The 18,855-nt window shown below is 42.9% G+C and overlaps 1 protein-coding gene across 1 annotated transcript; it reads right to left on the bottom strand.

The window, feature by feature from the left end:
- Window positions 1-5,232: 5,232 nt before the first annotated feature.
- LOC142660148 (uncharacterized) lies at window positions 5,233-18,526 on the bottom strand. Its single transcript, XM_075836734.1, has 3 exons — window positions 17,440-18,526; window positions 14,839-15,078; window positions 5,233-5,261 (listed from the first exon to the last, which is right to left on the bottom strand). Exons 1-3 carry the CDS (start codon window positions 18,116-18,118, stop codon window positions 5,233-5,235), a joined length of 948 nt encoding a protein of 315 aa, XP_075692849.1. The 5' UTR covers window positions 18,119-18,526.
- Between the last annotated feature and the right edge of the window lie 329 nt (window positions 18,527-18,855).

Here is an 18,855-nt window from a genome sequence, read left to right on the forward strand (position 1 = left end):
CTGCAACAACAGCGATCACTGTTCTCACCGATCGCTGTAGTTTAACCCCTTAAATGCCGCTGTAAATAGCGACAGCGGCATTTAAGTGATTGATACAGAGGGAGGGGGCTCCCTCTACACCCCATTGCCCCCCCCCACAAAAAAATCGCGGGGTTCTGATGGTTGCAATGGCAACCAGGAAGCCTAGCAACGGCTTCCTGGTTGCCAGGTACGGGAGCCTATTAGGTCCTGCCCAAGGCAGGATGTAATAGGCTCAACTGTCAGTTGTAAAGTGACAGTTACAATACACTGCACTACACAAGTACATACAGAAGTAGTGCAGTGTGTTGTACAGGGGATCAGAAGATAAGATCTTCCAGTCTCCTAGTAAGTGTAAAATGAAAAGTGAAAAAAAAGTTTTAGATAAATAAATAAATAAATAAAAGTTTTACGTAATAAAAACAATAATCACCCTGTTTCCCTGATCAAGTCCTTTATAATTAGAAAAAAATGAAAAAATAAATAAAAATAGACATAATCGGTATCGCCGCGTTCGTATCGGCCTGACCTATAAAAATATCATATTATTTATCCCACACGGTGAACACCGTAAAAAAAATACAATAAAAAATCAATGGCAGAATTTCCTTTTTTGGTCACGTTGTTTACAAAAAAATGGAATAAAAAGTGATCAAAAAGTCGCACGTAGTCAAACATGGTACCAATAAAAACTACAGTGTGTCACGCAAAAAAACAAGCCCTCACAAAGCTCCGTCAACAAAAAAAATAAAAAAAGTTATGGCTCTCAGGACATGGTGATACTTTAAAACATTTTATTTAGAAAAAAGTGTTTTTATTTTGTAAAAGTAGTAAAACATATTAAAACAATATAAATTTGGTATTGCCATAATCGTATCGAACCGCAGAATAAAGTAAACATGTTGTTTATACTGCACAGAGAACGACGGTAAAAAATTATAAAAAAAACAGTGAAAGAATTTCTGTTTTTTGGTCTCCTCACCTCACAAAAAATGGAATAAAAACTGATCAAATTATCGAATGTACCCCAAAATGATACTAATAAAAACTACAGCTTGTCCCATGAAAATCAAGCACTCACACAGCTCATCAATGGAAAAATAAAAAGTTATGACTCTTGGAACGCAATAATGCAATCATTTTTTTTGTCCCCCCCATGTGTTGAACCCTTAGCTGCGCCTTTGTGTGGAACTTAATATGTTTCAGATTATCAGATATTACGGACTTATTAGGGTAGAGAAGAATTTCCTACTACTCTACATTTTTTCCACTATTAGCTGCTCAACCTTACAAACTAAAATTCATAAAGAGAAGACGGACGCTAAAGTATTATTTAGAAAGAGCCTCCATACTTCCAGAGATCGGGGAGCCAGGGCTAGACATAGAATGTCATCTCCACACTGAGTAAGTCACTATTTCTATAGTACAATACCTGCTGTTATTTATGCATTGAGGAGAGAAGGTGTGATGACTCTTTACACTTCATGTGCAGATTCTTACATCTCAGACGATTTATTTCTCATCACTATTTCTCATCTGAACAGATCGGAGATAGCCGCCATGTTAACACCAAAAAAAAGAAAACTAGAAGAGGAGCCCACAGCCCCCAACCAGTGAGTTACTCTCAGTGATGGCACCAACTTCACACCAGGGCTGGGCAATTATGGCCTAAATCAAAATCATGATTTATTGAACATGTAACCTCGATTACGATTAATGAACAATTATTTAGACCACACCACTTTTTGATTGCAATGCCCCCTATTTGTATGCTACGGCATTGAATTAATATTTATTCCCTAAGCCTGCTGTATACTGCTGTATATAATATACCCGACACTGCCCCCACACATTATATTTCCCCATAGCTGTCCCTACACATTATAATGCCTCAATAGTTGCCCGCCACACAGTATAATGCCCCCATAGCTGCCTCTACATAGTATAATGCCAGGAAAAAAAAAATTATAAAACCGAAGATGACATTGATTAATTGCGCTAAATTTTTTTGGTTTAATTGCCCAGCCCTACTTCACACTATAACATAACAAGGTCCTGAAATCCTATTTCTTCTATATTATTCCTATAGCACATAAGGCTTTTTTCGTTTTCAGGCCAGAAAACCAAAAAGGGGAGAAAAAAGAGCCAGGGAAAGCAGCAAGTACCACCACCGAGCTGCCCCCTGAGAAGAAAACAAAACGCCACTATTAGTGACGAGGTGATACAGAGCACTAATAATCTCTTCACTTCTGTGCGAGGGAGGGGAGATCACGACCCCGCTGTAACAGCCCACCTGAACAATTACTTGAGGGGATGTAGAAACATTCACAAACAGCTCAGTGTATATATATCAATAGGAGGAGAACGTCTTTTTAACCCCTTAATGAGTCATTTTTTTATTTTTCATTTTCGTTTTTTTCTCCCCACATTCCAAGAGCCATAACTTTTTTGTTTTTCCAGCAATAGAGTGGTGTGAGGGCTTATTTTTTGCGAGAGGAGTTGCAGTTTCTAATGGCACCATTTAAAGTACCATATGTATTGAAAAAAACGGTCTTTGCGGGCTGAAATCAGAAAAAACAACATTGTTTTTTTGCTCCTTTGCTTTTCTGCGGCTCAATACGATTACGGTGATACCAAATTTCCATATACATATATATATATATATATATATATATATATATATATATATATATATATATATATATATATATATACATATATATATATATATATATATATATGGTTTATTTAATATTTTACAACTTTTTTTTTTTTAATCTAATTGTTTTATTTCACATTCCAAGAACCATAGCTTTTTTATTTTTCCGTGGATTGAGTAGTGTGAGGACTGTAGTTTTTATTGGTAACATTTTTTTGTACATAGGTCTTTTTGATCACGTTTTATTATATTTTCGTCAGAGCAAAGGTAACCAAAAAACAGCGACTTTGGCATTTTACAATTTTTGTTTGTTACGGAGTTCGCCGTGCGAGTTAAATAATGGTATATTGTAATTGTTTAAACTTTTACGGACGTAGCAATAACAATTTTATTTATTTTTTACGTTATTTTAGAGCTTTTAATATTTTTATATTTTTTTCACTACTAATAACTTTATTAAACTTTATTTTACACATTTCATTAGTTCCCCTAGGGACTTGAACCAGCGATTGTCAGATCGCTGGGAAAATATACTGCAATACTAATGTATAATTGTCGTTCGTACAGACTTCTGTTAAGCCGTGCTAGAGGTACGGCTTAACGGAGGCAGACAAAAGGCAGCCTCAGGGGCCTTCATTAGACCCCTGGGCTGCCATGACAACCATCGGCACCCAACGATCGCATTGTGGGAGTGCCGATGAGATGTCGGAGTGCCCCCCCTTATTTCAACGCCTCAGATGCTGTGGTCACGATTGAGCACAACATTTGAGCGGTTAAATGGCCAGGAACAGCGCGATCGCTATTCCTTTCCGTTAGTCCCGGGTGTCAGCTGTAATACACAGCTGACACCTGCTGAGTATGAAATGCGCTCAGCCCGTGTGCGCGCTCCATACTTCCCCATAACGCTTATCACGTACATGTACATGCGTCAAGGGGTCAATGCGTCAAGGGGTTAATAACAGGTCGTATCTGTTTGGATACACATTTGATAGTGACATCTTACGGTACATAGGTTAACAATGGCCGACATCAGAGGGGTCAGGATAGACAATCATAAATATAGATCTGCAGGGAATAAAGGGTTAACTAAAGTGTCTGTAATATGTTTTCTTGTTCCAGGTGGTGACCTCCCCAGAACATCAGGGGAGAAAATCCAAAGTCACCTTAAGTCATACCAACCACCACCTATCACCATCAAAAACTACCAGATGCCACCAATTATCACCACAATTCAACACCAACTACCACCAAATGCCACCAATTGCAACCTGTCACCATCAGATGCCACTAATTACCACAAATTACCAACAACTACCACCAGATGCCACCATTTACCACTGTCACCTTCAACTACGACCAGATGCCACAAATTGCAACCACCAGTAACCACCAACTTCGACCAACCAACCTAAATAAACCATCATTAGCTACTACTATCTGTCTTGAACTATTAACTAACATAAGTTTTCAACAACCACCACTACCTGCCATCCGCCAACACCATTTCTAATCAGCTGCTATCAACTTCTAGCAGAAGCCATGACCTACCAACAGTAACCATCAAATATTATCAGACGCCACCACAAAATGTCAGTCAACACCCAGCCATCACCTGCTGCCTTTATGTTATGTTTTGTTTATTTATTTTTAGATTTTTATCTATATATTTAGTTTTTTAGTTATATAATTATTTTCATTATTTATTTAGTTACCTTTTATGTATTTATTCATACATTTTTAAATATTTATTTTTATATATAGTTGTTTTTAGCATTTATTTATATTTATTTTTGTGTATTTATTCATAAATTTATTTTTTTTATTATTTGTTTTTGATATAGTTCTATATTTATTTTAATTATTTATATTTATTTTTTGATTCATTCATATATTTATTTTTTATCATGTATTTTTAATAGTTTTATATTTATTTTTTATATATTTATATTTATATATTTTTTTATAATTTATTTATTTTTATATATTTCTTTTTATATTTTATATAATGTACATATTGTATATATTGTAAATAAGATTTATATATTTTTATACTAGCTCTGGAGTCGGCTGTGTTCATTATATTCCTCTATAAAGCTATCTGGCCCAGGAGATGGTGATCCTGTTGTCGGATCCAGTAACAATATATATAAACCTATATGTGCATAATGGTAAAGACCCTCTGTTTACAAGGCCCCAGCCCCACACAATTCTACTAGACAGCAGCTTATCATGTATCCAGCTCGGTGGCGTGGGCCTCCTCATGCTTCGGGCCCCGTAGCAAGCCGCTATGGCTGCTATAGTCAGCAGGGGCCCTAACGCTGGCCCTGCCTACAAGAGTATGCAGCGGGGAAGGGAGACAATGTGTCTCTGTTCCTCAGCCAGATAAAAGCAGCTCGCTGCCTGGGCTTACCGGGGGATCCTCCGATGAACCAGTCTGACGCTGGGGCCCAGCATTGATCTACTTCCTGACAAAGTCATATCGTTTGCCTTCAGTCAACACTATGGGGAGCTTACTCTACAAAGATTCATTGAGAACTGAAAAAATCCCTATGCAGTTAGTTCCCCCTATTGGTGTCTACTTTATCTGGAATAACCGTGAAATGTTAATTTCAAATCCACATTGGGCCCTGTTCAAATCACATTTTGTAAAGTCAACTTAGTGTGTGCGCCAGGAAGGCATTAGGTGTACAAAATAAGCATATTGATATAGCAACATTAGCCTGACAAAGGCCAAAAGAGTGCCCTTTTGGCTTCTGTCGGGCATGTAAATAATAAAGTATGGAATAGTATAGTAGACTGTGCTATTTCATGCAACGGGATCCAGTAAAAAACGTATATACCATGCACATAAATGTCATGTGCCGAGTGGCACGCGTGCCCTCTTGCCCGGTGGCAAGAGGGGGCTGTGTGGCAATATCTACTAGAGGGGTGGGCTGTGTGGCGACATCAGCACCAAAATCAGTTAATGCGTATAATGTACAAACGTGAGTGCCACAATTTCCGTTGCCCACCCCCGGTAATGGAGGGGGGGCCCAGACATCTTGGCTGTATGTGGCCCAGAAATTCCTGATAGCGGCCCTGTGTGTGTGTGTGTGTGTGTGTGTGTGTTTGTGTGTGGAGTACGTAGATTGTGTGTATAGAGTATATAGTTGGTGTGTCTAGTGTAGTATGTGTATATTTTGTATAGTATGTGTATGTATAGTGTGTATATAGTGTGCATGTGTGTATAGTGTGTAAAGTGTATTGTAATGGTGGGGGTAGGGAAACGGACAAGTGAGCCCTAATCTACCCGCCACTCTGTCCCTGCCTACTTGCAACGACCCGCCCTAGGCGACGGGGTACAACTTGGCGGCGGTCCCTACGCTCAGTAAGTGCACGAGACAAACAGACAAGGGTACACAAAGCTAAGGGAAATGGGGCAGTTGCCCACGGCAACACCGTGAGCAACAAGAGTGGTGAACGAGCCGAGTCAAACCAGGAGTGCACGAGGTACCAAACGCAGAGCAGGAGAGTAGTCAGTAAGCCAGGGTCAGTATGGAGCAGGATCAAATAGTTAGTAGCTGTAGTTGGCCCAGGAAACCACACGAGAAGAATCACAAGCAAAGGAGGAACAGGAAAGGCAGGTATAAATAGACAGAGGGCGGGAGCTAGCTCCATCTGGCCAGGCTGCGATAGGCTCTCCCACTCCTAAGCCTGCCATCCTGAGTGGTGGAATATGGAGTCAGTCTCAGAGACATAGACTCAGGTGCAGACTGATTACCTATGGGCGTATACACAGAAGTTGTGCCTGGCAGATCCTTTACAGTACCCCCCTATTATGAGGGGCCACCGGACCCTTTCTAAGTGGACCTGGTTTATTGGGGAAACGAAGGTGGAACTTCCTGACCAATACCCCAGCGTGAACATCCCGGGCGGGTACCCAAGTCCTCTCCTCAGGCCCGTATCCTCTCCAATGGACCAGGTACTGGAGGGAGCTTTGGACCATCTTGCTGTCCACAATCTTGGCCACCTCGAATTCCACCCCCTCAGGGGTGAGAACGGGAACAGGAGGTTTCCTCGAGGGAGCCAAGAACGGGGAGCAGCGTTTAAGGAGGGAGGCATGAAACACGTCGTGTATTCGAAAAGATGGGGGCAACTCCAGTCGGAAGGAGACAGGATTGAGGACTTCAATGACCTTATACGGCCCAATAAACTGGGGAGCAAACTTCTTGGACGGGACCTTAAGGCGCAAGTTCCTAGACGATAACCACACCAGATCCCCGACCATAAACAAGGGGTTAGCAGAACGTCTTCTATCAGCCTGAGTTTTTTGTACGCTCTGGGACACCTCTAGGTTCTTCTGAACCTGGGCCCAGACTGTGCACAGTTCCCGATGAACGACCTCTACCTCGGGATTGTTGGAACTACCAGGTGAAACGTAGGAGAACCGTGGATTAAACCCAAAATTACAGAAAAAGGGGGAGACCCCTGACGAGTTACTGACCCGGTTATTAAGGGAAAATTCGGCGAGGGGAATGAATGAGACCCAATCATATTGACAGTCAGAGATAAAACACCTTAAATATTGTTCTAGAGATTGATTAGTCCTCTCAGTTTGGCCATTAGTTTCAGGGTGGAAGGCAGAGGAGAAGGAGAGATCAATCTCCAACTTTTTACAGAAGGCTCTCCAAAACAATGAAACAAATTGTACCCCTCTGTCCGAAACAATATTGACAGGGACCCCATGGAGACGCAGGATGTGTTTGACAAACAAGGTAGCTAACGTCTTGGCATTGGGTAGTTTCTTGAGGGGCACAAAGTGGCACATCTTACTAAAGCGGTCTACTACAACCCACACCACCGACTTGCCTTGAGATGGAGGCAAATCGGTGATAAAATCCATGGAGATATGGGTCCAAGGTCTCTGGGGAATGGGCAAAGAACGTAATAAGCCCACTGGTCGGGACCTGGGAGTCTTGGACCTAGCACAAACCTCACAAGCGGCGACGTAGGCCTTAACGTCTTTAGGCAACCCAGGCCACCAATAGTTTCTTACAATGAGGTGTTTGGTACCCAGGACGCCTGGATGACCAGATAGTGCGGAGTCATGATTTTCCCTAAGTACCCTTAGCCGGAATTGCACGGGAACAAACAGCTTGTCCTCAGGAAGGTTCCCGGGAGCTGAACCTTGATCAGCCGCAATTTCAGAGACTAAATCAGAATCAATAGAAGAAATGATTATACCAGGAGGCAAAATACAAGCAGGATCTTCCTCCGAAGGAGGGCTGGCCATGAAGCTACGCGACAGTGCATCGGCCTTAATATTTTTAGACCCAGCCCTATAGGTAACCAAAAAGTTGAATCTGGTAAAAAATAGCGCCCATCGAGCATGTCTCGGGTTTAGCCTCTGGGCAGATTCTAGGAAAACCAGATTCTTGTGGTCGGTAATGACCGTTACCTGGTGCCTAGTCCCCTCCAGGAAGTGGCGCCACTCTTCAAAAGCCCATTTAATGGCTAAGAGTTCGCGGTTGCCAATATCATAGTTACTCTCAGTGGGCGAAAACTTCCTGGAGAAGTAGGCACAGGGACGGAGATGGGTGAGGGACCTGGTACCCTGGGACAAGACAGCCCCCACTCCCACCTCGGATGCGTCAACTTCCACGATAAATGGCTCCATTTGGTTGGGCTGAACCAGCACCGGGGCCGAGATAAAGCACTTCTTAAGGACCTCAAAAGCCTGGACAGCCTCAGGAGGCCAGTGGAGGAGATAAGCACCTTTGCAAGTGAGGTCCGTAAGAGGCTTAGCGATGACCGAGAAGTTAGCAATAAATCTCCTGTAATAATTAGCGAACCCCAAGAAACACTGTAACGCCTTCAGGGAGGCAGGTTGGACCCATTCCGCCACAGCCTGGACCTTGGCGGGGTCCATGCGGAATTCATGAGGAGTAAGGATTTGATCCAAAAATGGTATCTCCTGTACCCCAAACACACATTTTTCGGTTTTCGCAAACAGTTTGTTTTCCCGAAGGACCTGGAGCACCTTCCTGACATGCTCAATGTGGGAGGACAAGTCCTTGGAAAACACCAGTATGTCATCAAGGTACACTACAAGAAATACCCCCAGGTAGTCTCTTAAAATCTGATTTATGAAATTCTGGAAGACCGCAGGAGCATTACACAACCCAAAGGGCATGACGAGGTATTCGAAATGACCTTCGGGCGTGTTAAACGCAGTCTTCCACTCATCCCTCTCTTTGATGCGGATAAGGTTATACGCCCCCCGTAGATCAAACTTAGAGAACCATTGGGCCCCCTGAACCTGATTAAAGAGATCAGGAATCAAAGGAAGGGGATACTGGTTCCTTACAGTGACCTTATTCAAGTTACGGTAGTCAATGCATGGCCTAAGACCACCATCCTTCTTCCCTACGAAGAAGAAGCCAGCACCTACCGGAGAAGTAGAGGGACGAATGTAACCCTTGGCCAGGCATTCCTGGATATACTCTCTCATGGCTTCACGTTCGGGACAAGAAAGATTAAATATCCTACCCTTAGGGAGCTTAGCTCCTGGTACCAATTCGATAGCGCAATCGTATTCTCTATGAGGAGGTAACACTTCGGAGGCCTCCTTAGAGAAAACATCAGCGAAGTCCTGAACAAACTCAGGTAGCGTGTTCACCTCCTCAGGGGGAGAAATAGAATTAACAGAAAAACATGACGTCAAGCATTCATTACCCCATTTGGTAAGCTCCCCAGTATTCCAGTCAAACGTGGGATTATGCAACTGCAACCAGGGAAGGCCTAAAACCAAATCGGACGATAATCCCTGCATCAACAGTACAGAGCACTGCTCCAAATGCATGGAGCCAACAAGGAGTTCAAAAACAGGGGTATGCTGTGTAAAATAACCATTAGCAAGAGGAGTGGAGTCGATACCCACTACCGGGACAGGTTTAGGCAAATCAATCAAAGGCATAGCTAGAGACATAGCAAATTCCACAGACATGATATTAGCAGAAGACCCTGAATCCACGAAGGCACTGCCGGTAGCAGACCTACCACCAAATGAGACCTGAAAGGGAAGCAAGACTTTATTACGTTTCATATTTACGGGAAATACCTGTGCGCCCAAGTGACCTCCCCGATGATCACTTAGGCGCGGAAGTTTTCCGGCTGCTTATTCTTACGCCTAGGACAGGTGTTCACTTGATGCTTGTCATCCCCACAATAGAAGCAGAGACCATTATTCCTGCGGAACTCTCTACGTTGTTGGGGGGACACGGAGGCCCCGAGTTGCATAGGTACCTCCGAGTCTTCCTTGGAAGAGCGAAGCAACGGGACCTCGGGAGTTATCATGGGGGAGTCAGAGTGGAAAACACAAAAAAGTTCAAGTTGTCATTCCCTGAGACGTCGGTCAAGTCGTACCGCTAAAGCCATAACCTGGTCTAGGGAGTCAGAAGAGGGATAGCTAACTAGCAGGTCTTTCAGGGCGTTCGACAGACCCATCCTAAACTGGCACCTTAAGGCAGGGTCATTCCACCGAGAAGCTACGCACCACTTCCTAAAGTCAGAACAATACTCCTCAACAGGTCTCTTACCCTGACGTAAGGTCACCAGCTGACTCTCGGCAAAGGCAGTCCTGTCAGTCTCGTCATAAATGAGTCCGAGAGCAGAAAAGAAACTATCAACGGAGGAAAGTTCAGGGGCGTCAGGAGCCAAGGAGAATGCCCACTCTTGGGGCCCTTCCTGGAGCCGGGACATAATTATACCCACCCGCTGGCTCTCAGAACCTGAGGAGTGAGGCTTTAAGCGAAAGTAGAGCCTACAACTCTCCCGAAAGGAGAGAAAAGTCCTCCGGTCCCCTGAGAACCGGTCAGGCAACTTGAGGTGGGGTTCAAGAGGTGAGGTGAGGGGCACTACCATGGTAGCGTCAGGCTGGTTGACCCTCTGAGCCAGGGCCTGGACCTGTAGGGAGAGACCCTGCATTTGCTGGGCCAGGGCCTCAACGGGGTCCATAGTAGAGTCAGGGACCAGGGTAGACTAGGTATAAGGGCTTGTGATTATGTAATGATGGTGGTAGGGAAACGGACAAGTGAGCCCTAATCTACCCGCCACTCTGTCCCTGCCTACTTGCAACGACCCGCCCTAGGCGACGGGGTACAACTGGGCGGCGGTCCCTACGCTCAGTAAGTGCACGAGACAAACAGACAAGGGTACACAAAGCTAAGGGAAATGGGGCAGTTGCCCACGGCAACACCGTGAGCAACAAGAGTGGTGAACGAGCTGAGTCAAACCAGGAGTGCACGAGGTACCAAACGCAGAGCAGGAGAGTAGTCAGTAAGCCAGGGTCAGTATGGAGCAGGATCAAATAGTTAGTAGCTGTAGCTGGGCCAGGAAACCACACAAGAAGAATCACAAGCAAAGGAGGAACAGGAAAGGCAGGTATAAATAGACAGAGGGCGGGAACTAGCTCCGTCTGGCCAGGCTGCGATAGGCTCTCCCACTCCTAAGCCTGCCATCCTGAGTGGTGGAAGATGGAGTCAGTCTCAGAGACATAGACTCAGGTGCAGACTGATTACCTATGGGCGTATACACAGAAGTTGTGCCTGGAAAAACCTTTACATGTATATAGTGTGTGAATGTTGTGTATATATCGTATACAGTGGTGTGTGTGTGTATATAGTGTGTACTGTAGATAGTGTATATGTGTATAGAGTATATTGTGTCTAATGTATATACTGTATGTATAGTGTATATAGAGTTTGTGGTGTATATTGTGTGTGTGTGTGTGTGTGTGTGTGTGTATAGTGTGACTTTAATGGGTGTGTGTATAGTGGTATATAGTGAATATTTATAAAGTGTTTGTAGGTAGTGTATAAAGTGTGTGTATATATAGTGTGTGTGTGTGTGTGTGTGTGTGTGTGGTGTATATAATGTGTCGATATAGTGTGTTTGTGTGTGTATGTGTATGTATATATATATATATATTGTGTGTACGTTTGTAGTGTATAAAGTGTAGTATGTATAGAGTATATATTGTGGCTATAGTGTATATAGGGTATGTAAAGTGTGTGTACAGTGTATACAGTGTGTATAATGCATATAGTACATATGGTTATAGTGTATATATTGAGTGTGTGTAGTGGGTTGGTCTGTGTGTAGAGTATATAGTTTGTGTGTCTAGTTTATATAGGGTGTATGTGTGTGTGTGTGTGTGTGTGTGTGTGTGTGTGTGTGTGTGAGAGAGTGTGTGTATAATGTGTGAAGTGTATATTGTATATGAAGTTTATTTAGTGTGTGTAGTGTACATAGTAGGTGGATAGTGTATATAGTGTGGATAGTGTATAAATAGTGTGTGTATATTGTGTGTGGGTAGTGTATATAGTGTGTAGGTAGTGTATATAGTGTGTGTGTAAAGTGAGTAAAATGTGTGTCTGTGTATAATGTACATAATGTGTTGTATATAGTTTGTGTGTAGTTTTTGTTATAATGTGTGAATATAGTGTATTTAGTGTGTGTATAGTACATATATTGTGTGTATGTATGTGTACAGTGCAAATAGTATGTTTGTGGTGTATATAGTGTGTGTAGTGTGTATATAGTGTGACTATACAGTGCGTGTAGTGTACATAAAGTGTGAGTGTGTATAATGTATATAAAAAATGTGTAGTGTGTATAGTTTGTAGTGTAAATAGTGTGTGTGTGTGTGTGTGGAGTATGTAGATTGTGTGTATAGAGTATATAGTTGGTGTGTCTAGTGTAGTATGTGTATAGTCAGGGGAGTAGATACGGGGTGGCAGGCGGGGCATGTGCCCCCGTAGCAACTACAAGGTAAGGAAGGGTTGGTGCCGACCAGGGGATTGGAGGCATGTGCCCTCCGAGCCGGTACCCCATAGACATTTAGTGCCATGGGCAGCGCATGGGACATGGTAGCACAAACCCCACAATACTCAATCAAAATGAAATAAAACATGACAACAGTTTCTTTGGATAAAAATGGCCACGGTGTTTATTAAGGGTAACCTAAGATAAAATAATTCGAAGAGAATAACCATAAATAATCGAATAAATAATAAAATATAAATATTTTGACCAATAAAAACCAAGTCCGCCCAGCATTAGCTGGGTGACAAACCCCTCTAACAAACAACGTGACGTGAAGGAATTTAAGAACAATAGGGCGGGAGGGTGGGCGACGGTCCAATCTTCAAAAACTGGCTGCTTGACCACGATGAACTGCTCCTTTTATGTCCAATTTTCCCGCCTTTAGGATTTTATCAATGACCAATCAGCTGGCCTTCCACAAAACTGCCTGGAGATAGAATCTGCCAGAACCTGCTCATGCAATTGCACAGCTGACCTAGGTCCAATCAGCTGGGACCAACTCCAAACTGCCCAGAGACAGAAACATCTGGAAACCGGCTCGTGCCACCAGCACAGCTTACCCGGGGGACACCACGATGGTAAGTACCATTCTAATATAAAATAACAAATGGAGAAAAGAGGGAAAGGGGGAGAGAAAAACATACCAAGCAAAAAAAACATATTTTATTAACAACTTATGGGGGGCCGTGCGACCATGTGTCCCCCAGGCAATAGCCTGGGGGGCCCCTGACATGGTAGCACAAACCCCACAATACTCAATCAAAATGAAATAAAACATGACAACAGTTTCTTTGGATAAAAATGGCCACGGTGTTTATTAAGGGTAACCTAAGATAAAATAATTCGAAGAGAATAACCATAAATAATCGAATAAATAATAAAATATAAATATTTTGACCAATAAAAACCAAGTCCGCCCAGCATTAGCTGGGTGACAAACCCCACAAGCCATGACATTACCAAGACATGGCCCCCCCAAAACACTGCAGCCATTCTTCAATTAAATTCTGCAGGCCCAAATTGAAAATGTCGATACCCACATCAGAAAGATGTATACAATCATTTCCGAACAGCCCGTCTGTGAGGTCTTCAAGGTCACTGTGTCTATAAGAAAGACCACCGAGGACCGACATGTATTTAGACATGGCTCTATTAATCCTTTTACGGATTCGATTCAAAAACTTATAATTTCCAGAGGACCATAGCAGTCTTGGAATAATCTCTGAAAAGGAAATAGTAGCGTCAGGGAAAAGACATTTTATCAAGGCTATATCCCTTCTCATTTCCCAAAGTAAGTCCAAAGTCTTTTCTTTACCTAGGTCATTGCCTCCAGCATGGATGACAATTAAATTCGGATCCGGCCAATAAGAACTCAGTGATTTAACTAAAGAAAACACGTTCTTCCATTGCAAACCCCTTACCCCATGCCAAAAAACCGAAAAAACTAGCGGATCCATAGACAAATTTTCTGTATAGGACCTTCTCGCGGCTCTCTTCTGTGCCCAAAATATAAAAGAGTGGCCAAGGATCCAAACAACCAAACGCTTACCTGTGGATATATAATTACACTACTAACAAGTCTGTTCGAACATAAAGTTTAAATCTATTAGACTCCCACCTTCCAATTCTTTTTATAATCCCTTCATCAATTCCTAACTGTGCAGCTTCCGTAGCTGCACCTATTCTAAACGAATGGGAGGATATTTTTAAATGCTCCAACTTCAGGGACTTCAAACATTTCTTCAAAACAGAGTTAAACTGAAATCTGGACAGCTGATCCCCATTCTGATGAATCAGGAAAGCAACCCCAAGACTCGGCCTGATTGACAACCAATGTTTAACATTAGAAACTGGGCAAAGAACAGAACCCGAAAACTGATTAATTCTAACCAAACGACCTTTTCCTAATTGATCTGTCTTAGATTTTTTTAACAATAACAAAACATGGTCAATTTTGCAACTAACATCCTGAAATGAAAGGCCCGGGACTGAAACTTTACTCTCTGCCACCAGTTCGCTTATTCTCAAGGCTGCAAAGAACATTAACACAAATGCTGTTCTAAACAAACACACTTCAAAATTACTAAAACAAACTAAATGTAACACATTGAATAATTTTAACAACAAATCTAATGAAATAGGCCTTCGTCTTTCCACAACCGGAGCTGACCTATGGTAACCTTTCAAAAGCTGCTTAACTGGGAAGAGCGAAGAAATAGCCGGACAACTGTTTAATTTAAGAAAGAAAGAGATGCCTGCCAGAGACTTAGAAATGGAGGCAAATGACAGCCTCCTACTAATCAGGCTACATACAAATTTTAAAACTAGACCTACCTCATTATGAAAGAAATTACAGTTCTCATTAACACAGAAATTAACCCACTCCTTCCAAGCAGCTGAATAATCAGCCCATGTTCTTGGAGCCAAGGATCTCTGAATATTAACATAGATTAGTCCCAAATCAGATTCCATAAATGAGGAGGACACGGAATTCCACAAAGCTCCGCTTCTGGTGCCATCGTTCTGAACCTCCGCCACTGACAACGAGATAATGAATCTGCTATATCATTCTTTTTTCCTTCTATATAGCTAGCTTTCAACCAGATGTTCAACTTCAGACAACATAAAGTTAAATGTCTTAATATCTTAACTACTAATTCACATTTTGAAGATAATGTGTTAATTGCAAAGACCACACCTTTGTTATCCGTAAACAACAAAATTCTCCTATTCTTAAAATAATGACCCCATACAACTATGGCTACCAAAACCGGAAATAATTCCAATAAGACAATATTTGAAGTAACTTTGCTTACACGCCAAGCACTGGGCCATAACTCAGCCGACCATTGACCATTAAAGAATGCCCCGTAGCCCATACTACCGGCTGCATCCGTAAATAAAGACAAAGAGTCAGAATCCTCAAAATTAAACTGCCAGCAACTGCGTCCATTAAATTTAGATAAAAATTCTAGCCATACAGCTAAATCTTCTTTTAGCTGAACCGTTAACCTAATATGGGACCTAGGTGACTTAAGACCCCTTGTTGAAAAATACAGTCGCTTTGAAAAAACTCTTCCCATAGGAATAACTCTAGAGGCAAAGCTCAACAACCCTAACAGTGACTGCATATCACGTAATGAACATTTCTTCCTAGCTAACATACTGACTAAAGAAACCCTTAACTTTAACAATTTTTCCTCTGGTAAACTAAATTCCATTCTCTCAGAATCTATTCTAATACCTAAAAATTCTAATGACCTACATGGAAACACAGTCTTCTCTTCAGCTAACGGAACACCAAAAAATTTCATAAACTCGACAAATTTTAACAATAAGGAATAACATAACTCAGAACTAGCATCACCTATAAACAAAAAATCATCAAGATAGTGCAGAACACCTCCATCCGGAATTTGCTTCTGCACTACCCAATGTAAAAAGGATGAAAATGCCTCAAAATAGAAACAAGATAAAGAAAAACCCATTGGTAAACATTTGTCATAAAAATAATCACCTTCAAATTGAAAACCTAGAGAGTTGAAACCTGCAGGGTTAACTGGTAGTAAACGGAAAGCTGATTTGATATCAGCTTTTGCTAAAAAAGCATTTTGACCAAACTGTCTCAATAAAGAGACAGCCTGATCAAACGAAGCATAGTGTACTGTCGCTTTAGACTTGTCAGCATCATCATTTAATGAAGCCTTAAACGGGTAAGAAAGGTGATGTATTAAACGGAATGAATTCAATTCCTTCTTAGGGACAATTCCTAAAGGTGAAAGTCTAAAGTTTGTAAACGGCGGATGTATAAAAGGACCAGCGATCCTGCCAGTTTCAAGCTCTTTCAGGATTTTCTGATGCACAATATCCTTATGCTGCTGGATGGATTTCAAATTATCCACCCAGCAACAACCAGATCCTTTGAAAGAAGGGATATCAAAACCAAACTTAAAACCGTTAAAAATTAAATTAGCTTTCTCCCTGTCTGGGAACATTTCTAGCCAAGGCGCCATTCTTATTAATTTCACTGGCGTCCATGCTTTTGGATAACTGTTCTTTGGAACTAGGGGGTTGAGACTGGTTTGCTCTTTTAAAACAGCGACACATTGGGTGCGAACCCCCACAAAAGGAACATTCATGTTTATACCGACAATTGTTTAACCATTTACACTGAGCTTCATTATAAGCAAAGCAAACTCCTTTCCTCAACGTATTCTGAGAACTAGGCTGCTGCTTGGGCACTGACCTTTGTGGAAGCATTAAACTAAGCCACAAACCAACATACTTAGTGCCCCATTTTAATGAAGGGTACACTGCCATCTTCTGGCGAAACATTTCATCATAATTGTACCATGCTAAACCACCAAACTGGCGGTAAGCCTCAAGAATAATGTCTACATGCTGAAATAAATTACTAGAATTAATGAAAGACTTTTCCCCTAAAACTGAAGCATAGATACAGAACGCCTGTAGCCAGTTAAAGAAAGACTTAGGAGGAGAACGTTTTTTATCCTCATCTTTATCAGACTTACCATCCTGCTTGACAAGAGTCTCCTTCGCGGATGGTAATAAAGAAAATAAATCTATAAACTCGTTCCTCCAAATACGCTCCTTAATTGCTGGCTGTAAATGAAAACCTAATGGCGAAATATCGCAAGACATCACTTCCTTACAACAAGTTTCCGAAACACCAATTCCTTTCTCTAAAACAGGAATATTACTAAAACCAGCATTCTGTAAATGCTGACTACTATGCTTCCATACATCAGCGGGGGAACTAGCAGGAACAGCCGACTTACTGACCAAATCAGCTAATAATTTTAAAATATCAAACATTACATTAGAATTGAGGGGAGGGGGGATGGGGTGGGACAGATAAGGGGTAGCTGGCATCTCACCACTCTGTTCCACCTGTCCTGGGTCGTGCACCACTTCTGCTACCTCCTGCTGCGTGCCTGTAGATCCTGGGGAAACTTGCTGACAGGAAAGTTGACTCCTGGGACCTCTTCTTCTCCTTGATACTGGCGGGGGTGGGGAATAAGCCACCCTAGTCTTCCGGCTCCTCTTCCTCGGTTGCAGCTCTGAAGAAAAGTCCTGCGCCGCCTCTAAAACCAGTGAGGCCGGCGCTTCCGCTGTGTCCTCCACACCATCCTTGGAGCAGGAGGGGGTACCAGACCAACCTGTTGTCTCCCGTTCTCTGACTAAACTTCTGGCCAGCGGGTTAGCCAATTGCGCCGGCACTTGCTGCGCACTTCCGGCACTGTGCGCCACCTTCTTTGATGACACGGTCGGCCGCCTCCTCTCAAGCTCCGGCACCTGGAGCGAACGTCTGGAACTGCGCTCCACCCTCAGTGATGACTCTGCTGCAGACTTCATCCTCTTGGCTGCAGCTGATGACGGCACCTCGAGCGACGACCCAGCAGGAGACACTGCTTCCTCTATGTCGTTTTCCAGCCCAGTAAGTTCGCTTCTTCCCTCGACTTCCCTCGACGGCGCTGCTGCTAGGCATTGCCTCAGCCAGTTTTCTCCTCCTTCCGACTCCGCTCTTCTGATCAGCTCCATCAGCAGGACATCCATGGCGACGGTCCAATCTTCAAAAACTGGCTGCTTGACCACGATGAACTGCTCCTTTTATGTCCAATTTTCCCGCCTTTAGGATTTTATCAATGACCAATCAGCTGGCCTTCCACAAAACTGCCTGGAGATAGAATCTGCCAGAACCTGCTCATGCAATTGCACAGCTGACCTAGGTCCAATCAGCTGGGACCAACTCCAAACTGCCCAGAGACAGAAACATCTGGAAACCGGCTCGTGCCACCAGCACAGCTTACCCGGGGGACACCACGATGGTAAGTACCATTCTAATATAAAATAACAAATGGAGAAAAGAGGGAAAGGGGGAGAGAAAAACATACCAAGCAAAAAAAACATATTTTATTAACAACTTATGGGGGGCCGTGCGACCATGTGTCCCCCAGGCAATAGCCTGGGGGCCCCTGACAGGAGCGGGAGCTGTGTAATGTATGCATGATGTTCTCCTGCACAGGCAGAGCGTGTGTGCTCCGGGCGGCTGCATCATACGTCACATGTGACGTCATATAATCCAGCTATGCCTGTGAGGAGAACACCATAGAAGTGTTCAGCCCCAGCTAGCAGGGAGAATGGAGGAAGAGAGGGCAGGGGAAGAGCGGTCTTACACACAGATCTCCTCCTGCCTAAAACGCGTGACCCCTCATAACATGAAGATCCCTCCACGGAGCTCCGGACTGATAAGTACAGCTGTGTATGTGCAAGTAGGGGGAGCTGTGTGTGTG

The sequence above is a fragment of the Rhinoderma darwinii genome, chromosome 9 (assembly GCF_050947455.1).
Source record: "Rhinoderma darwinii isolate aRhiDar2 chromosome 9, aRhiDar2.hap1, whole genome shotgun sequence".
In the NCBI taxonomy this organism is placed as follows: Eukaryota; Metazoa; Chordata; class Amphibia; order Anura; family Rhinodermatidae; genus Rhinoderma; species Rhinoderma darwinii.